At 43.4% G+C, this 20,393-nt stretch overlaps 1 protein-coding gene across 1 annotated transcript in view; it reads left to right on the top strand.

Annotated features, from left to right (window-relative positions):
- Positions 1 to 20,202, top strand: part of PFDN1 (prefoldin subunit 1) — a 68,640-nt gene extending 48,438 nt beyond the window's left edge. Inside the window, exon 4 of the mRNA XM_045999382.1 lies at positions 19,780 to 20,202. Within this exon, the coding sequence (XP_045855338.1) occupies positions 19,780 to 19,863 (84 nt within the window). The 3' untranslated portion in view covers positions 19,864 to 20,202. The remainder of the gene's footprint in view (positions 1 to 19,779) is intronic.
- The last annotated feature ends 191 nt before the right edge of the window (positions 20,203 to 20,393 follow it).

The following is a 20,393-nucleotide window of genomic DNA, read 5'->3' on the forward strand; positions in this document are numbered from 1 at the left end:
TCCCTTTTGTTTTTTCATTTTTTTCTGAGAATTTTTAGTACATTATTTCGTTTATAAATAGAGTGGCTGTGGGCGGTGCTTTCTTCCTAATTTTGATTAATTAGAGGAGTTTCTCCTACCTCACTTAAGCTTATTTCAATTCTTTCACCTGTCACCAGCGTAATAAAAATATTTGAATTCCATCACTATTCATGAAGCCATTCTTTTGGGTACATAATTATCTTGTGAGGGAATTCTTCCAAAATGGACACAGATGCTTTTTACTCCTAACTTTTATGTAAAACAACTTAGTTCATTTTATTCTGCTTTTGTTTTTAAGAAAACACATGTGAGAGTGGAACAGTCCTCCAGATCAGGAAGCATTATCGGTTTCCACTGATGTTTTATATGGACTCTGTTTTTATGTGAGACTCTAAAAGCTCAAACTCTGCATGATGCTATAAAGACATGGAAAATGATTCTTTCTTAGGGTTGGAGGAAGTGATGACTAGTGTTTTTTTGCTGGTAGTATCTGATAATCCCCCCTCCCTTTAGCTATTCTAGGCATGTTTAGTTGTCAGGCGTTGTCGGACTAAATTGCTAAAAATAATAAATAAGGGGGAGGCTGTTCTAAGGCCAGCTCTTGCTGCTGTCTGTAATCTGTTTAATTTAGTTCTTAGGGAGAAAGGGCAAAAGGAACATGGTGCCATTCTCACTGAATGGATTTTTTGTTTGAAGTGCTGACAAGAACATTGTTTGAGCTCTCCTTTTTCCTAAGCCCCAGTGGACTCACGCACCCACATCCACTTGCAGAGTAGAGCCAGTGCTGGGGAACTCAGAGCATGCTCCAGTCAGTAGTTATGCGAGAGGTTAATAACCAGGTGATTGTGGTTTTTTGCTAGTCTTTTAATGTGGCTTTTGGCAGTGGAAATGCACAGTTTGTGTATGAGAGAGGGTGAGAAGGAGAGAATGGTGATTACAGATGGGGGAATGAGTGTGAGAATAAAGAAATCTTTCTGTTCAGTCCTGTTCCCTAACTCATTGTTCAGAGAGTCAGGTTGTTTGATGAAATTACCACATGGTTGAGCCCGGTATACCTGTGTAATTTTAACCCACAATGCTAGCATGAAGTTCTACTTGGATTTGGCTCTTGACCTCTCTTTGCTTTCAGTTTTTTCTAATAATAGAAATACCTTTCCATAAGGTAGACATAGCAATGTACTTGTTTGTAAAGCTGTTGATCACAAAGGAATGATTTATTTACATGCCTTTCCTGTCCCTTGCTATGTATTTGCCAGTGGTGGACCAAAGTTTCAGTTATATTGTGGTACTCTGCAGTTTATGTGGACCCACCTGAGGGATTATTGATTTGTATATTCTTGGGTTGCTTACTGATCTCTGTATCTGAAGTTGTATCCAAAATCCCTTCCTTTGTATAATTTTTTGTTTTTTGGGGGGTGGGGGAAGGTGGTCTGAACCTGACCACTTTTTAAGCACCAAAGAAAGAAATGGATTGGTTTTATTATTTGGGGGGAAATGTCTTGGGGAAGCCTCTATTAATGTTGAGCTTTAGGTGTTTACCTAAAGCTTTGGGATCTGAGCACTTGGACACTGCAGGCTTTGGGAATGCTTTCTTTTGGACATTTCTTAAGTCACCAACCTGCCCTACTTTCTAACTTAATGAAATCATGATTTTAACTGAACTAAAGGTTCTCAAATACATAATTTAGAACACAGTCTTCAGGATTATCTGGGATCTGTATATATGATAAAGTCTTGTGATTCATGTAGAATGACATATCTGGCAGTGCTTTAAATATTTTAAAGTGGTTCAAAATAGATAAAATTTGTGGTTGAGTTTAATCAGCTCCAGAAATTTATAAGGAAAAACTTCACTTTTTGTTCAGAACCTGGGCTTTCTTTGGAGTTCAAATTCAGAGCCTTCATTAATGCATACTCTCTGTTTTCTTTAGGTAAATGGTAAAGAAAAATAAAAGAGAAAGAAGGAGCTTCTAATTGAAGCCTTAAACTGGATCCCAGTTTCAAACTCAACTATAAAATACCGATTGCCATAAACTTTTAAACTTAGATACTTTTAATATCAGAGGCTGAACTTTTTCACTTAAAACTGATTCCTTTGGGAGGACTAAACAATTCCTAGATTTATAACATAAGACTTTGGCCAGTAACAGTTGTTAGACCAGAAGACGTATACGTGTATTTTTAAAAAGGCATTATTAAATGTTTGCTGTGTGTCTGAATTACACACAGTACTTTGGGATATGTCTGTGGAGGCTTTTTGTTCTTTCTTTCATACATTAAGAAACATATAGTCTGTTGTATTTGCTATATGCCAAGTGGTGGTATATGCGATGAAGGCAGAATTAGCAAAGACCCTGATGGGCATGGAGCTTATATTCTGATGAATGGGGGGGGGGGGGCAAGAGATAGTAATATAATTTATAAATGCTAAAAAGAAAAATAACTTGGAGTAAGGAGACAGAGAATGATGGGAATGTTTTATATAGTGTTGACAGGGGAGGTTTTTCTTATAAGGTGATGTTGAGCAGTACTTGGAACAAGCTGCATGTACATCTGGGAGAAGAGGACTCCAAGCAGAGGGGCTAGGAAATATAAAAACCTGAAGGTGAAAGTGTAATTGACCAGTTGGAAGAACAGCAAGGAGGCCAGTTCAGCTAGAGTACTGAGTGAGGTAGAGAATACTAGGTGAAGAAATCAGGGAAGGGTCTAGGAGTAGATTATTTTATAGGGCTTGCAGGCCATATTAAGGATTTTGGATTATGCTCTGGAATTGGGAATTTGGGAATGGTTTTGAACAGATGAACTAGATGATCTGATTTCTTTTTTTTTTTTTTTAAGATTTTATTTATTTATTTGACAGAGAGAGATCACAAGTAGATAGAGAGGCAGGCAGAGAGAGAGAGAGGGAAGCAAGCAGGCTCCCTGCTGAGCAGAGAGCCGGATGCGGAACTCGATCCCAGGACCCTGAGATCATGACCAGACTGGGTACTATATTGTAGATTAGGTTAGGGGTGGCTGGGTAGCTCAGTCAGTTAAGTGTCCACCTCATGATTTAGGCTTAGGTCATGATCTCATGGCCCTGGAATTGAGACCTATGTCAGGCTCTCTTCTCAGTGGGGAATCTGATTGAGATTCTCTCTCTCCCTCTGCCTGCCCCCCCCCCCCAATAAAGAAATAAATATTCTTTAAAAAAGGTAATGGATTATAGGGGACAAGGATGTAAGCATGGAGATCTGTTAGGAGGCTGTTGCATTATCCAAGTGAGAGACTGATGGTGGCTTGGACTAGGGCAGTGCCAGTGGAGGTGGTCAGACTCTGGAAGTATTTGAAGGTACAGCCAAAGACAGTTGGGTGTAGGGATGAAAGAAAGGCCAAAATTTTGGCCCCTCCTTCCTCCCATGTGTATCATTCATTCTCCTCTTGGAGAGATCTGGAAGGGGTTCATGGGAGAGGGGTCATTTCATGTGGACCTTGACAGTCAAAATTTTGCTTGCTTAGGGCCGGGGCAGGGGAGAGAACATTTCAGATCAAAGAAATAGTGGCGATAGATGTCTGGAAGTGGAGTGGTAAAGGAGGTTGGGGTGAGAAATGAAGCTAGAGAGATCTGAGAGAAAAGAGTTAAGGCTAAAATGAATGAAACCCGCATCATTTCCACTCGCTTTGTAGAAGTATTACTTGTTTTGCGCAAGTTATTATTCCCAGTACCGATGCTATTTATTTCGTTTGTTTCCAGACAGCATTCCATGTATACTAGGCTCCACAGAGATTCCACATGTTTAAGGGAACACATGTGCTGTTGGTAATTCATTGGTCAGTTTCTCCTAGTTGATCTTCAAGTTTCAAAAGTAATTTTAAAAGCAAATTGAAAGTTTGGTTTGTGATACCCAAGTGGAGATATTGAATAGACAGTTGGATACATGAATCTGGCCCTCCAGGCTAGTGAAATACAGTTGAGAATTATATATAAATTGTCAGTTTATAGGTGTCATTTAAAGTTAATAGAACTGGATTAGGTCCACTAAGGAGAAAAAGGTAGCTAGAGAAATAATGAACGAGAGTCATGCAGCAGGATGTATAAAGCTCTTTCCAGAGATGTGGACAGTGTGTAGTGTGAGTCCAGAGACCTAAGTGAATGTCTATATGGGCAAGTCTGTGCTAAGGGGCTACTCCCTTCTTGGTGAGGAGGCTGTTCATGCCCTTGGTTTTGTGGTAGCAGCTGGAGCTGTCAACTTAATTAGACTTGAGTTGCAAATGCTAGTACTAACCCTGGAGCTAGGCATGCCTGATCTGCTGAGGGAAACAGGTTTGTTCCCTCGGGGAGGGGTTGCCGAAGGTAGAGGCTGACATCAGGTGAGGCTCAGAACTGAGCCCTCTGTCCGTGGGACTGTACTTAAGGGAGTGGTTGAACACAGTTCATTTAGAGCACAGGAGATAAGTAGCCCTGCTATGCATCTGTGGTATCCTGAGTCATAGTTGAGGGAGGTGGATTTACTTACATGGGTACTTACATGGGTGAAAGCAAACATGCCTACTAGTTTTGAACTAGTTTTGGAGGTTAAAAGTTTCCTAAGGGGATTTTACAATAAATCGTACTTTCCCCGTACACGCTGTCACATATGCACACACTTAAATATGTGCACTTTCCTAACCTCTTTCAGTATGTACTAAGAAAAGCTTTAACCATTATTTTTTTAGTTCATCTTGAAGATTTTTAGCGAGTAGTAGGTATTGCTTTTCTTTGCTCGGATATGGTAGCATAATGCCTTGGCATAATAATTAAGAATATGAACTCCGAAATAATGAATATGAATAAGAACTCCAGCCCTGCTGCTTACTACACATTGGGTAAATTACTTAGTGTCTATAAGCCTAAATCCACTCTTCTATAAAATGGCAACAACAATAGTGTTGATGGAGAAGGACAATAAATAATCTCTTTATTATCTGCCTAAGTATGGAACCAACTGAAAAGCAGATTGAGATAAAAAATTTTATATATTTTCCCTTTATTAGTTAAAAATGGCTTGAAGAATGTGGCTTCAGTGTGCAGCGATAACAGTGGTTTCTGAAACTGACCCAGAATTAGGCATATTGATGAGCCTAATTTACCCAGCACATCTCTCCAAGTGTAGGACAACCACATGTCTCTTTCTGCAGAGGCACACTGATACTGTCAGACGAAGAAAATGTGTACCTTTTGCAAGCAGGCACATCCTGGCAAGTCAGGAGCTGAGCAATATTGTTTTTTCCCAAACATACCAATCAGAAAAACCACTAGTCTTCCTGAGAGTAGATTGAGGTCAGGCCTATAGCTGATGAATACTGGAAGTGAGGAGGATAAGCATTTCTCCCTTAAAGAATACTACCTTTTTAAAATTTTTTTTAAAAATTTTTGTAACTTCTGTACCCATTGTGGGGCTTGAACTCATGACCCTGAGATCAAGAGTCTCATGTTCTACGAACAGAGCCAGCCAGATGCTCCCCCCACCAGATACCTACCTTTTAACATAATACATGTAAATCACTTGAATTGTGCCTGTAAATAATAAAGATTTGTTGTTTGCATGTGGTGGATGCTTAGGAGCTACTTAATGATTAAGATCATTGCCACCACCGGGGCGCCTGGGTGGCTCAGTGGTTTAAGCCGCTGCCTTCGGCTCAGGTCATGATCTCAGGGTCCTGGGATCGAGCCCCACATCGGGCTCTCTGCTCCGCAGGGAGCCTGCTTCCTCCTCTCTCTCTGCCTGCCTCTCTGCCTACTTGTGATCTCTCTCTCTGTCAAATAAATAAATAAAAAAAAAAAAAAAAAAAAAGATCATTGCCACCAAATGTTTATAAGATAAAGGTTTTTTTTTAATTTTGAAAAAAAAAATTGAAGTTACACAAATACACAAGGTTAACTTAACAAGCACCTGTGTACTCAGTAATCAGAATTAACAAATGTTAGCATTTTGTAATATTTACTTTTTCATTATTTTATAAAAATAAAACAGTACTAATGAAATTGAAATCTCCTTTGTAACTTCCCTTCCAAGCCTACCTCAATTTTATTCCCAATCACTAGAAGCAACTACTATCAGGTTTTTGGTGTGTAATCTTTCCATTCCATGTTTTATGGCATCTTATATTTAACAAGTGACATCATATTGTTTGTATCTGTCAGTAACTTTTTTTTTTTTTTTTTTTTTTTTGAGCTCTACCCACACGTAGTTCACTCATTTAAACTGCTCTAGGGTATTCCATAAGAACATAAAACTTTCTGTATTTTATGCAGAGGACCTATTATCTATACCTTCAGTTTATACCATGTGCGTGTGTCAAAAGAGCCCAGTGATTTCTTCCATGTGTAGCATAAATATAGTCATTGGCAGGGCTAGTTGATGGGCTCAAGGATGCAAGTTCCAGTAGGTTAGTGATGTTTGCTGCTCTTACTTCGTAACAGCCATGGATTCTGTGGTGAAGCCATCTCATAAATTTCATGGCCTCTGCCCATTCTTAAAAATTAAAAAAAAAAATTTAAAGCTTTTATTCATTTTCATGACAGCGAGAGAGGGAACATAAGCATGGGGAGTGGGAGAGGGAGGAGACCCCCTGCTAAGCAAGGAGCTCCACATGGGGCCCGATGCCAGGACCCTAGGACCATGACCTGAGTTAAAGACAGACATCTAACGACTGGGCCACCCAGGCAACCCGTCTGCATGTGTTTTAAAAATGGAGATCAAGTATCCTTTTTAGAGCCAGAACCAGAATCGGTCAGGGAAAGAGAGGAAGCTGAGTGGGAACCCAGGTTTCTAGATTCCAACCGTGATACTCACCTTTACTCTGAAAGAAATGGGGGTTCCCGTACTACAGTTGGATATTCCTAGTAGCTGGGCCTTCTAAAAAGTTAGTGGTCCTTTACTTAGGAAATCTTAAACCCGCTCAACACCATTTCTTTGAGTTAAAAGATTTTAAGTGGTTTCTAAGTGACCTAGCATCTGGAAATTGAAGAAAGGGCAAAGTGAATACCACCCCTTGAATCATGTTTGCAAAGAGAAGTGTGCCAAGTGCTCTTTTACTGTTCCAGTGTCATTATAAATTTAATTGGGGTTATGTCACCTACTTAGATCAGAGCTAATAGCATATTAAACTCCATTCTGTTTGTATGAGTTCCATGGTAACTTGGGTGTGTGTAGAGTTGGGACAAGTGGCAGCTGTGACGTCTGGTCTGTAGAGTCATTTCATCATGGTATGAGCTTCTGGATCACCCCGGATGGAGAAGTGTCACTGGGTGATGTGAGCTGACCTGCTGGTGCCCTTCAGAACACGGTGAGCAATGTGAGCAAAGAGCCTAGTTTGCTTGACTGACCTAGAGGTTTAGCTTGGAGTTTGAGAACAGTAGTAATTCCTCCTTTTGTTTTCCTTAATGAAAGGAAAGCCAGTTTTTGGGAAAAGCTTTATAAATAACTCTTTGATACTGGAGTGTATTTGTAGTTCTCCAGTTCTGCCCTCTGCTGACCTAGACAAATCAGCAGAGGAGGTGCCCATGAGTCATGAATCTGTGCTTGTGGTGGCTTTTAGCTCTTGTTTTCACTGTCTCCCGTTCCTTTCACGGGTTTCCGGTTGCCGTATCTCTATTTTTTTAGTTGTATAAATATGTTCCTCGATTGGAAAGTAGTAATGTGATCACATAGAAATTTCCTTACCCTTGTTTGTTCATTGGCTCTCAGAGTACCTAATTAACTCATTAATCTAAATGTGTAGTGCTTACACTGATAACATTAAAGTTAGTTTTCAGAAATTAATACGCCACTTTATTTTACCTTGGTCAGTTTGTGTGTAATTTTCTGAGTTTTTGAGTGGAGCAAAGACTGATTTGCTTTGAAAATAATTCATTTGGAACTTGCCTGGCCATGCCTGTTTTTAACATTTAGTTATTTTATTTTTAAAGATTTTATTTACTTATTGACAGATCACAATTAGAGAGGCAGGCAGAGAGAGAGGAAAGGAAGCAGGCTCCCTGCTGAGCAGAGAGCCTGATGCAGGGCTCTATCCGAGGACCCTGGGATCATGACCTGAGCGGAAGGCAGAGGCTTTAACCCACTGAGCCACCCAGGCACCCCAAATTTAGTTATTTTAGAGAGAGAGAGGGCATGAGCAGGAGGGGCAGAGGGAGAGGGAGAAAGAATCTCAGGCAGACTCTGTGCTGAGTGCAGAGCCCAACACTGGGCTCTATACGGGGCTGGATCTCACGACCTGAGCTGAAACCAAAAGTAGATGCTTAACTGACTGTGCCACTCAGGTGCCCCACCAAGCCTGTTTTTAAACACAGGGCTTTCGTGTTCTGTCTTTTCTCCTTGGGGTGCAGCATTTTGAGAAGACTAGGAATTCTTTTTTATTTGTAATTGAGGTGAAGTTTATGTAACATAAAATTCGTAGTGTTGTGTAGCCATCTCCACTGTCTGATTCTAGAACACTTTCATCCCCCCCCCCAAAAGAAACCCTTATACATTAAGTAGTCACTGGCCATTTCCCCTCTCTCCCAGCACCAGGTGGTCTTTACTTTGTTGTCTGTTTGTATAGTTTTGCCTGTTCTGATGTTCATATAAATGGATCATACAGCGTGTGGATTTTAGTATCTGGCTTCTCTCACTTAGCTCCATCTTCTCAAGGTTCATTCATGTTGTAGCATGCATCAGAACTCCATTCATTTTTATGGCTGAACAGTATTCCCTTGAATGGTAGATCACATTTTCTCAATTGATGGATATTTGGGTTGTTTGCAGTTTTTAGCTATTATGAATAATGCTGTTACGAACATATAGTTCAAAACCAAAAGTGTTTGGACACCTGTTTTGATTTCTCTTGAGTATATACACAGGAGTGGAATTGCTGGGTCATGTGGCAGTTTTATCTTTTAACTTCTTAAGTAACTGCCAGACTTTTCCACAGCAGCTGCATCATTTTACATTCCCACCAGCAATATATGAGTTCTTTTTTTTTCTTTTGTTAAGATTTTATTTATTTATTTGACAGAGAGACAGCTGGAGAGGGAACAAAAGCAGAGGGAGTGGAAGAGGGAGAAGCAGGCTTCCTGCTGAGCAGGGAGCCCGTTGTGGGGCTCCATCCCAGGACCCCGGGATCATGACCTGAGCTGAAGGCAGATGCTTAACGACTGAGCCACCCAGGCGCCCCAGTATATGGGAGTTCTAATATCTCCACGTCTTTGCGGACACTTATTTTCTGGTTTTGATAATATATAATCATCCTGGTGGGTAGAAAGTGTTATCTCATTGTGCTTTAAAAAAACTGCCGGGGGTGGGTATTTATTTGAGAGAGAACTCATGTGCAAGCGAGGGTGGAGTGGGGTGGAGTAGAGGGTAAGGGGGCCGGGGAAAGAATCTCTGGCAGACTCTGGCACTTGTCCTGTGTGCTGAGCTCATGAGGGGATGATCTCAAGAGCCAGGATCATGACCTGAGACCAAGAGTTGGACACTCAACCAATCCAGCCACCCAGGCGCCCCTCGTGGTGGTTTTTATTTGCATTTCACTAAGGACTAAAATTGTTGAACATCTTTTTGTGTGCTTATTGGACATCCCATATCTTTTTTGGAGAAATGTCTATTCAAGTCCTTTTCCCATCTTTTTTAATCGTATTCTTCATCTTTTGTTATTGAGTTCTAAGGAAATTGAAATTCTTGATTTGCCTGGATCAAGAGTAGTATTTAAGTGACTTCAGGTGCTTGCCTCATGTACCTCCCTCCTAGTCCTGTGCTCACAGTTGAGTCAGGCGCACCTCCACTTCCAAGAATGTGAGGTGTTGCCTTACCTCCTCTTTGAGAAGGCACACCCTTTTCCACCTAGCCCTTTATCATGCCTGCGGGCCAAACTCCACAGTACACACTATTGATTGGATTCTCTAGCTCTTATAAGACTAGAACAAACCAAAGACACATAGTAAAACTTTATTTGCTCAGTTGGAAGACTTGTAGAGACAGTATTTGGCCAAGAGAGTCATAGAGGTATAAGAAGATTGTAACAGATTTCTCTGCTTTATAAGTGTCTGCCTTTGGCTCAGTTTATGATCCTGGAGTCCTAGGATCAGCCCCTTGTCCAGCTCCAGGCAGGGAGCCTGCTTCTCCCTCTGCCCCACCCTTCCCATACCCCCACCTTTGTGCTCTCTCTCTCACGCATGCTGTCTCTCAAATAAATAAAATCTTTTAAAAAATAAGCAAAATAGTAATTGGAGATTGGAGACATCTGGGGTGCAAATGAGAGGTAAGGAGTGGAGAGGGAGCTACTAAAAACAATTGGTTTAAGAAATCATGCTAAGAAGGGAAGGAGAGAAGGGGGAGTACCTGCAGGGAATGTGAGGACATGAAAGTTTTTTGGTCTTTTTTTTTTTTAAGATTTTATTTATTTATTTGACAGACCGAGATCACAAGTAGGCAGAGAGGCAGGCAGAGAGAGAGGAGGAAGGAGGCTCCCCGCTGAGCAGAGAGGCCGATGCAGGGCTGGATCCCAGAACCTTGGAATCACGACCTGAGCTGAAGGCAGAGGCTTTAACTCACTGAGCCACCCAGGTGCCCCACGAAAGGGATTTTTAAATGATTTGCCTCAACAAGAAAGATTTTATAGAGAAAGAGAAATTGAAAATTAGAAAAAAAGACAAAGGCTGACTGCAACAGTGAAAGTTTGAGAGGGTGAGTGGAGATGGAATCAGTGCCCAAGTTGAAGGGCTGTGTTTTGACAGAAGCAGAGACACTATCCATTTTAACACTAGAGAGAAAAGAGTATCTGCATAGGTGTGGGTCAGGTAATGGATGTGGTAGTGGGTAGAAGAGGCAGTTCTCATGAGATTGCTTGTATTTTCTCAGTGACCTGAGGAGAGGGGAGGAGAGAGTATAGGAGATTTGAGACCAGATAAAATATGAAATAGTTATTTTGGAGAACACACAAGTGAACTTATTAAAGAAGTTTAATAGAATACTAGGGCAATGTTGAGTGCCGGTTTGAGATCTATGGTCCTGAATTTAAAGTGAAACCATTCCATACATTTAAGTGTTCTTCTCTAACAACATTTAGGTACAGACATGGAGTAGGCAGGTGGTTGGGTTTAACTTGGGTTGGCATTTTTGCTAGCCAAGTGCAACAGAGGGAGAATAGGGCAAAGAAGAAAAGGATATTTTTAAGGGATTAATACATAAAGGATGGACTGTGGAAGCCCAGCCAGGTAGGATGGATAGGAGGGGAAGGCCATGGAAGCAAGCATAATGTATAATGAACAACGTGTCATTAAGGGGCACCTGAGTGGCTCAGTCAGCTAAGCGTCTGCCTTCGGCTCAGGTCATGGTCTCTGTGTCCTGGGATTGAGTCCCATGTTGGCCTCCTTTCTCAGTGGAGGTCTGCTTATCTCTCTCTCTCTCTCTTTCTCTCTCTCCTCCCCCGCCCTGTCTGTGCTCTCTTTCTCTCTCTAGCTCTCATTCTATCTCAAATGAATGAATAACAAAATCTTAAAAAAAAAAAAAAAAGAAACTCTGTCATCGAGATGAGGTTGAAGAAGTGCTAGAGTTGAGAGTTGTCAGGTAAAGCAACCTGAAAAATATGCAGTGGTGGTGACCCTGGGATTTCAGAGGTGGCGCATTTGGTGGTATTGACATGGTGCCTCAGGTGTGACTGTGGGTGCGTGGCTGAAGTGGGGTGAAATAAAAATGGTGAGGGGAGGGAACATCATGGTATTGAAAGGATCATCTACATTCTTTTTTTTTTTTTTTTTTAACACTTCATTTATTTATTTGACAGAGAGATCACAAGCAGGCAGAGAGGCAGGCAGAGAGAGAGGGAGAAACAGGCTCCCCAGTGGGCAGAGAGCCCGATGCGGGGCCCGATCCCAGGACCCTGAGATCATGACCTGAGCCGAAGGCAGAGGCTTAAACCACTGAGCCACCCAGGTGCACCAGGATCATCTACATTCTTGTTGGAGTCACCTTGAGCGGTGCAGCTGTGGTGGAGAGAGGACAGTGAGCTATCAGTGAATGAGGGACAGGACTCGGGATATTGTAGATTGTGGCAGCAGGAGGAGGAGAGCTGCTAAGGCATGATGCCACAAACTTCAAGGACCAGAGTTTTGGAGGGAAAGAGAGAAAATGGTTTGGCACTGGGCTGAATGAACGAATGGAAGAAGGATGGGTGGAAATTTGGGCTTTTATTAGGCAGCTTTCATTAAAAGTTAAAAATTTCTGAAATCTCTGCCTGCTAGAATCGGTTCTTTCAAGACTCTCCTTTTTTTTAAGAACAGAGGTGGACAGACTATGTATCCTGCTGGCTAGACCCACCTTGCTGCTTGTTTTCGTGTCGACATAGCTATCCCTGTTCATTTACACCTCCATTAGTTTACACATTGTCTGCGGCAGCTTTTATGCTATCATGGCAAGCTTGAGTAGTTGACAGAGACATCCCCACAAAGCCTAAGATATTGACTGGCCCTTTATAGAAAAAAATCCAGTTTGCCAATTCTCACTTTTGAACATTGGTTCTCAAAAAGTGTGCCTCAGAATCACCTCGAGGGCTGTGAAAACACAGATTGCTAGGCCCCATCCCTAGAATTTCTGATTCAGTGGGTCTGAGTTGAGGCCTGAGATTATGCTTTTCTCACAAGTTCCCAGGAATTGCTGATACTGAAAAAAATTCCAGGAGCCACGTTTTAAGAGCCATTGCTTTAGATATTTAAGGCAGTGGTCAAGTTCTTTCTCCTCGTAATCTTTTCTGAGCCACATATTTCTACCCACTTCAGCTGCTTATCACTTGACATGATTTACTGGCTGGTCTCATCCTTTTTAAGCCTGGTGGCCCAAAATGTAATGATGTAGCCTACTCAGTGCCATTTGCCTTGGAACACCTGTCCCTTCTGCTGGCTCTGCACTTACCTGGAGTTTTCTACTTACTTTCCTGGATTGTCTGACGGGCTGGGCTTTTTCTGGGACTTAAATGGAGCTCACGTGTTAGGGAGGGTGACACTGGTATTGGTCACCCAAACCCTAGGGGGACTAAGCAGAGGAAGTAGGAATCCTTCTCTCCCCACCCCCTCCCCCAGTGTATTTCTGCCACAAGGTGTTGAGTCGTGTCGAGGTTTTTCTTGGGCAGACTGAGCATGCTGTCACAGGTGGGTTTTGGGAGTCTGATCCTACTTGGTAGTGGTGTCAGAGTCTGTTTGCAGGTAAGAGAACACCTAGGAGAAAAATAAGGTCAGTGTCCAGTGAAACCAAAACCACATCTTTTAGCAGAGGAATTTTTGAAAGCAGTTTCTTAAAGTTGCAGAGACAGTAACTCCTTATATTTCTCTTAGATTCTCCTGTTCCATGCCTAAAACTACTTTCTCATTCTTTGAGCTTATCTCCCAGCCTTGTGTTATAGTTCACAAGTTCCTTTATTGCCTAGTTGTATCTTTTTTTTTTTTTTTAAAGATTTTTATTTATTTGACAGAGAGAGAGAGCACAAGCAGGGGGAGCCATCAAGGGAGAGGGAGAAGCAGGCTCCCTGCTGAGCTGGGAGCCTCACTCTAGGCTTGATCCCAGAACCCCAGGACCACGACCTGAGCTAAAGGCAGATGCTTAACCATTTGAGCTACCCAGGTGCCCCGCCTAGTTGTATCCTTTTTTTTTTTTTTTTAAGATTTTATTTATTTATTTGACAGAGAGAAATCACAAGAGAGTCAGGCAGAGAGAGAGGAAAGGAAGCAGGCTCTCTGCTGAGAGAGAGCCCGATGTGGGACTCGATCCCAGGACCCTGAGATCATGACCTGAGCTGAAGGCAGTGGCTCAACCCACTGAGCCACCCAGGTGCCCCCCTAGTTGTATCCTTAATGGTGAAGTCGATGCCCCCTGATGAGTTCCCAAGTAGCCGTGTGTCTGTGGATCAGTCTCTTAGCTTTCGGTTCCCGGTCAGGCGTGGCCTGTCTTTCCTGCCCCTGGTGAGTGCCTCATCCTTCTACTTGCACTTTCAGAGCTCTGCACTGCTTCTGCTTGCTACGGTTCTGCCATCTTGGTCTTATTTCCCTTCCTCAGTTCTCTGATTGTGACCCCTCGTTGCCTTTCTTACTTTCTCTTCCTCCTTTTTCTCTGTGCCTTCATCACATTTTACCCCCATCTGCTAAGACATGCCTTCTCCGCCTTCAGTGAATTCTTGGCCTCTTGCTAAACTTCCCCAGTGTGGGCATCTGGCATCCTCTGGCCATTTTTGAGTTCTGCAAACTGAGAGAGCATGAGAATCAGTGTGGCTCTGGGTTTTTAATTTGGGAGCCAAGGCAGCGACAGTGAGAAGGTGGCCTTTACTTCACATGTTCTGATTAATAGTAGAGCTTGAAGTTGGCAGTGGTCAGCAGAAGTTAGCAGCCATGGATTCAGCATAAGGGAGAAGTGTGTGGCCAGGATAGGTCAAAGTTGGGATCTGAAACATGGGACTCAGCAGAAGGTCTCTGAGCATAGATCTCACAGAACATCAAGGGCAGAAAGGAATCAAGATGCCCATTTCTGCTACCCCTGTAGCCTGGATTGGAGGCATGGGACAAGCCAGAAATTCTTCTTCTTTTTTTTTTTTTTTTTAATTTTTTTTTTTTTTAAGCATTTTACCTATTTATTTGACAGAGGGAGAAAGATCACAAGTAGGCAGAGAGGCAGACAGAGAGAGAGGGGGAAGCAGGCTCCCTGCCGAGCAGAGAGCCCGATGCGGGGCTCGATCCCAGAACTCTGGGACCATGACCTGAGCCAAAGGCAGAGGCTTAACCCACTGAGCCACCCAGGCGCCCCCAGAAATTCTTCTTTTATCCACTGGGTCTCCTCATCCCTTCCCCCAGCTCTGTTTTACCTGTCTTACTTGTGTTTGAGACAAGAGTTCATTTGAAGAAAAAGCTCTGTGTCTAAAGAATAATAATGGGAGAGTGAGGATACTGGTATTGTCCAAATCCTCATTTTACTAATGGGGAAATAGAGGATGAGAGAGGAAAACTATTTTCTATACTCTAAGAAACGGCAAACAGGAAAAATAAGCGAGAAAGAGAAGGAAACAAAGGCCCTAAGGAAAAAAGTCTATACAGATATCATCACAAGATGAATTACCTCAGCGGTCTGTTTGAGAGATTATGTCATGTCAGAAAAGTTCTAGAGGCTTGAGCCTCTTTCCTTCATGGGAGGTCGTAAAGGGAACACTGGCCCCTCAGCCTGACTCCCAGAGAGAACCTCAGGCTGATGAGCAATAACTACAGCAATGCCCTTTCGCTGGCCGTGCTGAGCCCCACAGGAAATCTCAGCATTTCACTCCAGAACAAGGCCCACAGGAATGTCGCTGCACCCAGAGCTCTGTGGTTTGATTTCACTGGAGAATTTCCTAGGGGAAAGCTTCCTGAAGGACATTGTTCAGCAAGACAGAAAAATGCTGCAGTGAGGCCAGCAAATGCGTTCCTGGGACTCCTGCTGGAAGGTGTTGGTTTGACAGTCCTGGAGTTTACACAGCAGTCATAATCCCCTTGTAGCTCACAGCAGTCAGTCCTGGCCAATCTCTGAGCATTTTCTCAAGGATTTCCCACTCCAGGACGTGGGAAATTGGGATAGTTTGTTTTACAGTTTTATAAGTTGATCTAATAAAGGGCTTGACCCTTAGGGCCTGTTCTGTTTGTGGAAGCAAGCCTCTGATTTTCTGAGGGACATCACATCAGTAAGGATTGAGTTTTAGACCCATGTTTACCTGGAGCAGAGGTTAGGAGGCATTGCCCCAAACTGCAAATCATCTTGAAGGAGATGGTCATTTTTTGTCTTTGCGTGCTCTGTTGGTGTTATTCATTCATGTTGTGAGGGGAACTAAAAGCAGTGTGGATACAAGTACAGCAGTTAAGTCATTTCCCATCACAAAAGCACTTTATTGAACAGGTATTGAGTTCCTCTCCTGTCCAGCTATTTTTCTAGACACGGGGGTATTAGCAAACAGAACAGAGTCTTGTCCTTGAGGACTTTTCTTTTTTGTAAGGGAAGAAGGCCTGATGTTGCTGCTCTCAGTGCTGGCCGATGTGGTGCAGGCACACTGTGGGGAGAAGAGGGAGCACAGAGCTTCTGGGTATTAAAGGCTTTTCCCAGTGAGGTGGCATTTGAGAAAGGTCTGAAGGAAGTAAGGGAGCTAGTACTGTGGATATGTGAAGGAGAGAGTTCCTAACAGAGCCAAAGGGCAGAACCCAGGCAGGAGCCTGGCTGCTGGGTTGGTGGGGTGGGGAGGTGTGGGGGAGGAGCAGTGCAGAGTTGGAGGTGCAGGCCAGTGTGGCCAGAGCTGAGTGGTTGAGAGGGAGTTGAGGTCAGAGTCTGCTGAGAATGAGACTAAACATGGCTTTGCAAAAAGACTTTTTGCCTTTCATTTTGAAACTGGAAGCCACTGGAGGGTTTTAAGTGTTCACAGAGAACCCTGAGCACTGCTTGGAGAAGAAATTAATGGGGATCAAAGGGCAGAAGATAGACCACTTAGGAGGCTGTACATTAAGGGCAGATTCTGGATACCTTTTGAGGTAGTGCTCATAGGATTTGTTGGTTGATTGGATGTCAGATATGAAAGAAGAAAGATTCAAAGATGACACCAAAGGTTTTGAGCATTTGCAAGAATGGAGTTGTCATTTACAGAAATGGGGAAGACGGGTCTACAGAATTTCTGATTTGACTAGTAGTTCTAGGAAGAAAGTGTGGAAATAGAAGAAAAAAATTTGATTTAATCATTGGTTCCTTAATTTTCTACATCTTGACAATCTTGTTTGTATTTGGATCACTTCTAGCACAGTTTTCTTGGGAAAAGTACAGGTTCCAGTGTACTAACTTAATAGGGATCCTTAGCCAGACCTCTATGATTCAGTGTGGTCAGAAGCTGTGGCTACAGAAGAAATTTGGGGTAGATTGTGTCTCTGGGACATCCCTCATTTCATGGCTTCCTAGGCCTGCATAACAAATTACTATAAACTGGTTGGTTTTAAACAACAGAAAATTATCCTCTCAAGCTGTGGATGCTAGAAGTCCAAAATCAAGGTGTCATGGGGCCACGCTACCTCTGAAGCCTCTGGGGCAAAAAATCCTTCCGTTTCCTCTTCCTGGCTTCTGATGGTTGCTGACCATTCTTGGCTTTCATTTGCTTGTAGATGCATCGTTCCCTTTCTGCCTCCCATCAAGGCATGGCATTCTGTCTCTGTCCCTTTTGTCTTCATGTGGCCTTATGAGGACATTAATCATTAGATTTAAGGCCCTCCCTAACTCAGCATGACCTCATTTTAACTTGGTTACCTCTGCAAAGACCCTATTTCCAAATAAGGCCACATTCACAGGTAGGAGGGGGTTAGAACAATATATCTTTTTGTGAGACAGTTCAACACACATCACGAATATTGATTCAGGTTTGATTATGAAGATCTTTTTGACTTAGGTATGTTTGAGGATGAAGATAGGAACAACTAGAAAAGTTAGAAAACAGGTTCCTCTGTGCTAGGGATGACCCAGCTGTTACGATGAAACGAAAATTTGTGCAATAAATTTACGTTAGGTAATTAAAGATTTAAAGATAGGTTTATTTTGCATTATTTTTTCAAACTTGAAGACTCTAGGTTATGCAGTGTAAAAATCATGAAAAAAAAAAAAAAAAACAACCCCCATAAAACTGAAACTGGAAGATAGAAGAGATAGAGAATGACGAATTTTAAAATAAGAATTATAACCTGAATTTGACTGTCCAGAGGCATGTGCAGTAGGTAGAAAAGCTCCAGCTGATGCTCCAAGTTTGCAGATTTGACAACTGGGACAGCAAGTTGGCAGAGATGGAATGCAAAGGACCTGGGTCCTGAGCACCCGCTGACCCTGTGGGAGCACAGCCGCACTTGCCCCACTGGCCTTTTCCTCCCATTCCCAGGGGCTGGGAAGGTGCTCAGACGGTACATGTCACTTGTTTAGCTGCTGCTCCCCTCCTGTGCAACACCCAGTATATGGACATTCTTCAGTGCTGTGTCAGGAGTTACTAGTATTTCCCTCTTTAAGTTACCACATGTAAAGTCTGGGGGTTGTTTATCAAAGGAAGTTTAAATTACGATTCTGATAGCACAATGATAGGCCTGTATCAGGTGTAGCAATGTAATAAATTCCTTAGCAACAGTATATATTTGCAGCCACTGTCAGTTTTTATGGGTTTTATGGGTTTTACAGGTTGGACGGGAATTGTGTGCAAGTTGGACAGATGGGAGATGAGTAAAGAGGTATCAGGAAATTTGAAGTTAGGAGACAACCAACAGGAATCAGAGGTGCACACAAGAACTGATAAAGATGGCACAGCATTGGTGCCAACAGGAAAACGTCTCTAAATGTATCATTTAATATCTGGGAACGCCTGGGTGGCTTAGAGGGCTAAAACGTCTGCCTTAAGCTTGGGTCATAAACTCGGGCTCCCTGCTCAGCAGGGAGTCTGCATTTCCATCTCCCCTCGGTTCATATTCTCTCTCTCACTCTCTCTGTGTCAGACAAAATCTTGAAGGAAAAAAAAAATCTGGGCAGAGAGTGGGAGAAGTTAGCCACAGGGATCTGTAGAACACCAGAGACCTTCAGGCCTTCATTTCAATATTCCCGCCTCAGTGGTTTGATTGGGCATCAGTTCCCAAGGAGAGCATGTCAGGCCAGACTGCTCACCTGTTCTCTGGCCCAGTATTGCCCTGGTTCTCCCAGATCATCTGGGCACTTTTGTGGTCACAGTGAATCCACAGCTGCTAGGTCGGGGTGAGTGAGAAGGACACTGGTTCCTCCTGGGTTGCCCAGCGCTCCAGGCTTTGCGTGGCTGCCTGGCTACAGTGTGGCCCAGCCACATGGACCCTTAGAAAGGGGACTATTGAGTATTCCCCAAAATGGGAGCCTCATTTCATGTCTCTTAAGTGGGAATGCAGCCACAACTCTGTCCTCAGGGCAGGGACTAGTGGTGAAGCCACCATACTTTTTGGGTGACCACAGGGCAAATACAGACATCATTTCCTTTGACTAATCTTTTGTAATCCTGGCCCAGATGTGGCTCCTGAAAGTAGTTAAAGTTCTTTGTCTAAGTTGAGATTTTTAATTTAGGACCCAGATGGGGTAGGAGGTAAACTTCCAAAAGGTCTGTTTTACTCAGTGTGTCACTGTCCTGGATTCCTGGCAGGCAGCGGTTTCATTAGAAAAGCAGATTTCAGCCTGACTCATCTGCCTCGGTGAGACATGTTACAACTTCTTAGCACTCATGCAGCCTGTCCTCTCACTGGACAGAGCAGAACCCTCTGGTACCCTGTCCATTCCGCAGCAGTGGCGGCTACAGGCGCCTGGCCCAGGCCATGGAAAACCTTGAGAGACTGTCTGTTAGGGGGCCAGAGCTTTGTCCTGGAATTTCCTGGCCTTTGTCTGTCTGGTATAACTTCATGTACTGAGACGCCTGTTTTAAGTCCACTTCCTCCTGGGGGAAGAGCACAGCTGCCTTCCACAGAGCATTTCTGCTTCCTGCACCGAATAACCTCTTCCTCCCCACTCAGGCCTGTGGGTGGGATGAGAGCACTCTGGGCAGGTGTGTGTACCTGGCCCCCGAGAGACAATAAGCTATTGGAAGTCACTAAACCAGCAGCACCTCCATGTCTGTCTAACCCTTTGGCCAGTGTCAGAGAGGTGGACACTAAGGAGAAACCATTACCCTTGACTGTAAATGCTGCATTTGCCAAACTGGCCCATACCTCCTGACTCTGATTTCTTTCTCATACTGCAGCAGAAGAAATCCTACCTGGAGCGGAGTGTGAAGGAAGCTGAGGACAACATCCGGGAGATGCTGATGGCACGAAGGGCACAGTAGGAAATCTCTAGCAGAAGCTTCCTGCCCCCTCCCATTCCTGGCAAGGGCAGAGGGGTCCTTGTGGGGAAACAGCCTCTCTTCTACTCTGACGGACTTTTTATTTGGATGATCTGGTAACCCTATATTTTCTACTTCACCCTGATCCCCTTTCAGATCCCAACTCTGTATTTTTTATCCTGGCTCTGTCTGCCACCCCTACCCAGAACACTCTTCTCCCCTAGGGGTGAATCACCAACTCCCAGGAGAGGGAAGATGGGAGCCAGGACAGACAGGGGAGCTTTGCCCAAGCCTATTACTTGTTACGCTGCTTAGACCAATAAAAGGCATCTGTTCCCCCAGCGACTCTAGTAAGTCTGCCTTTCTCAAGCTGAAGGATGAAAACCAAGGACCCGAGAAGCAGAAGCTTGCAACCTCAGCTCCTTCCTGTCCTGTCTTCTTCCAGAGCTTTGGCTCTGTTCCTTCTTTTTTGGAGCCTTTCCTGTTCTTTTTCCCCTTTCTGTTCCTTTGAGTAAATAAATCCCTCACCTTCT

Source organism: Meles meles, chromosome 3, assembly GCF_922984935.1.
Source record: "Meles meles chromosome 3, mMelMel3.1 paternal haplotype, whole genome shotgun sequence".
Taxonomy (NCBI): domain Eukaryota; kingdom Metazoa; phylum Chordata; class Mammalia; order Carnivora; family Mustelidae; genus Meles; species Meles meles.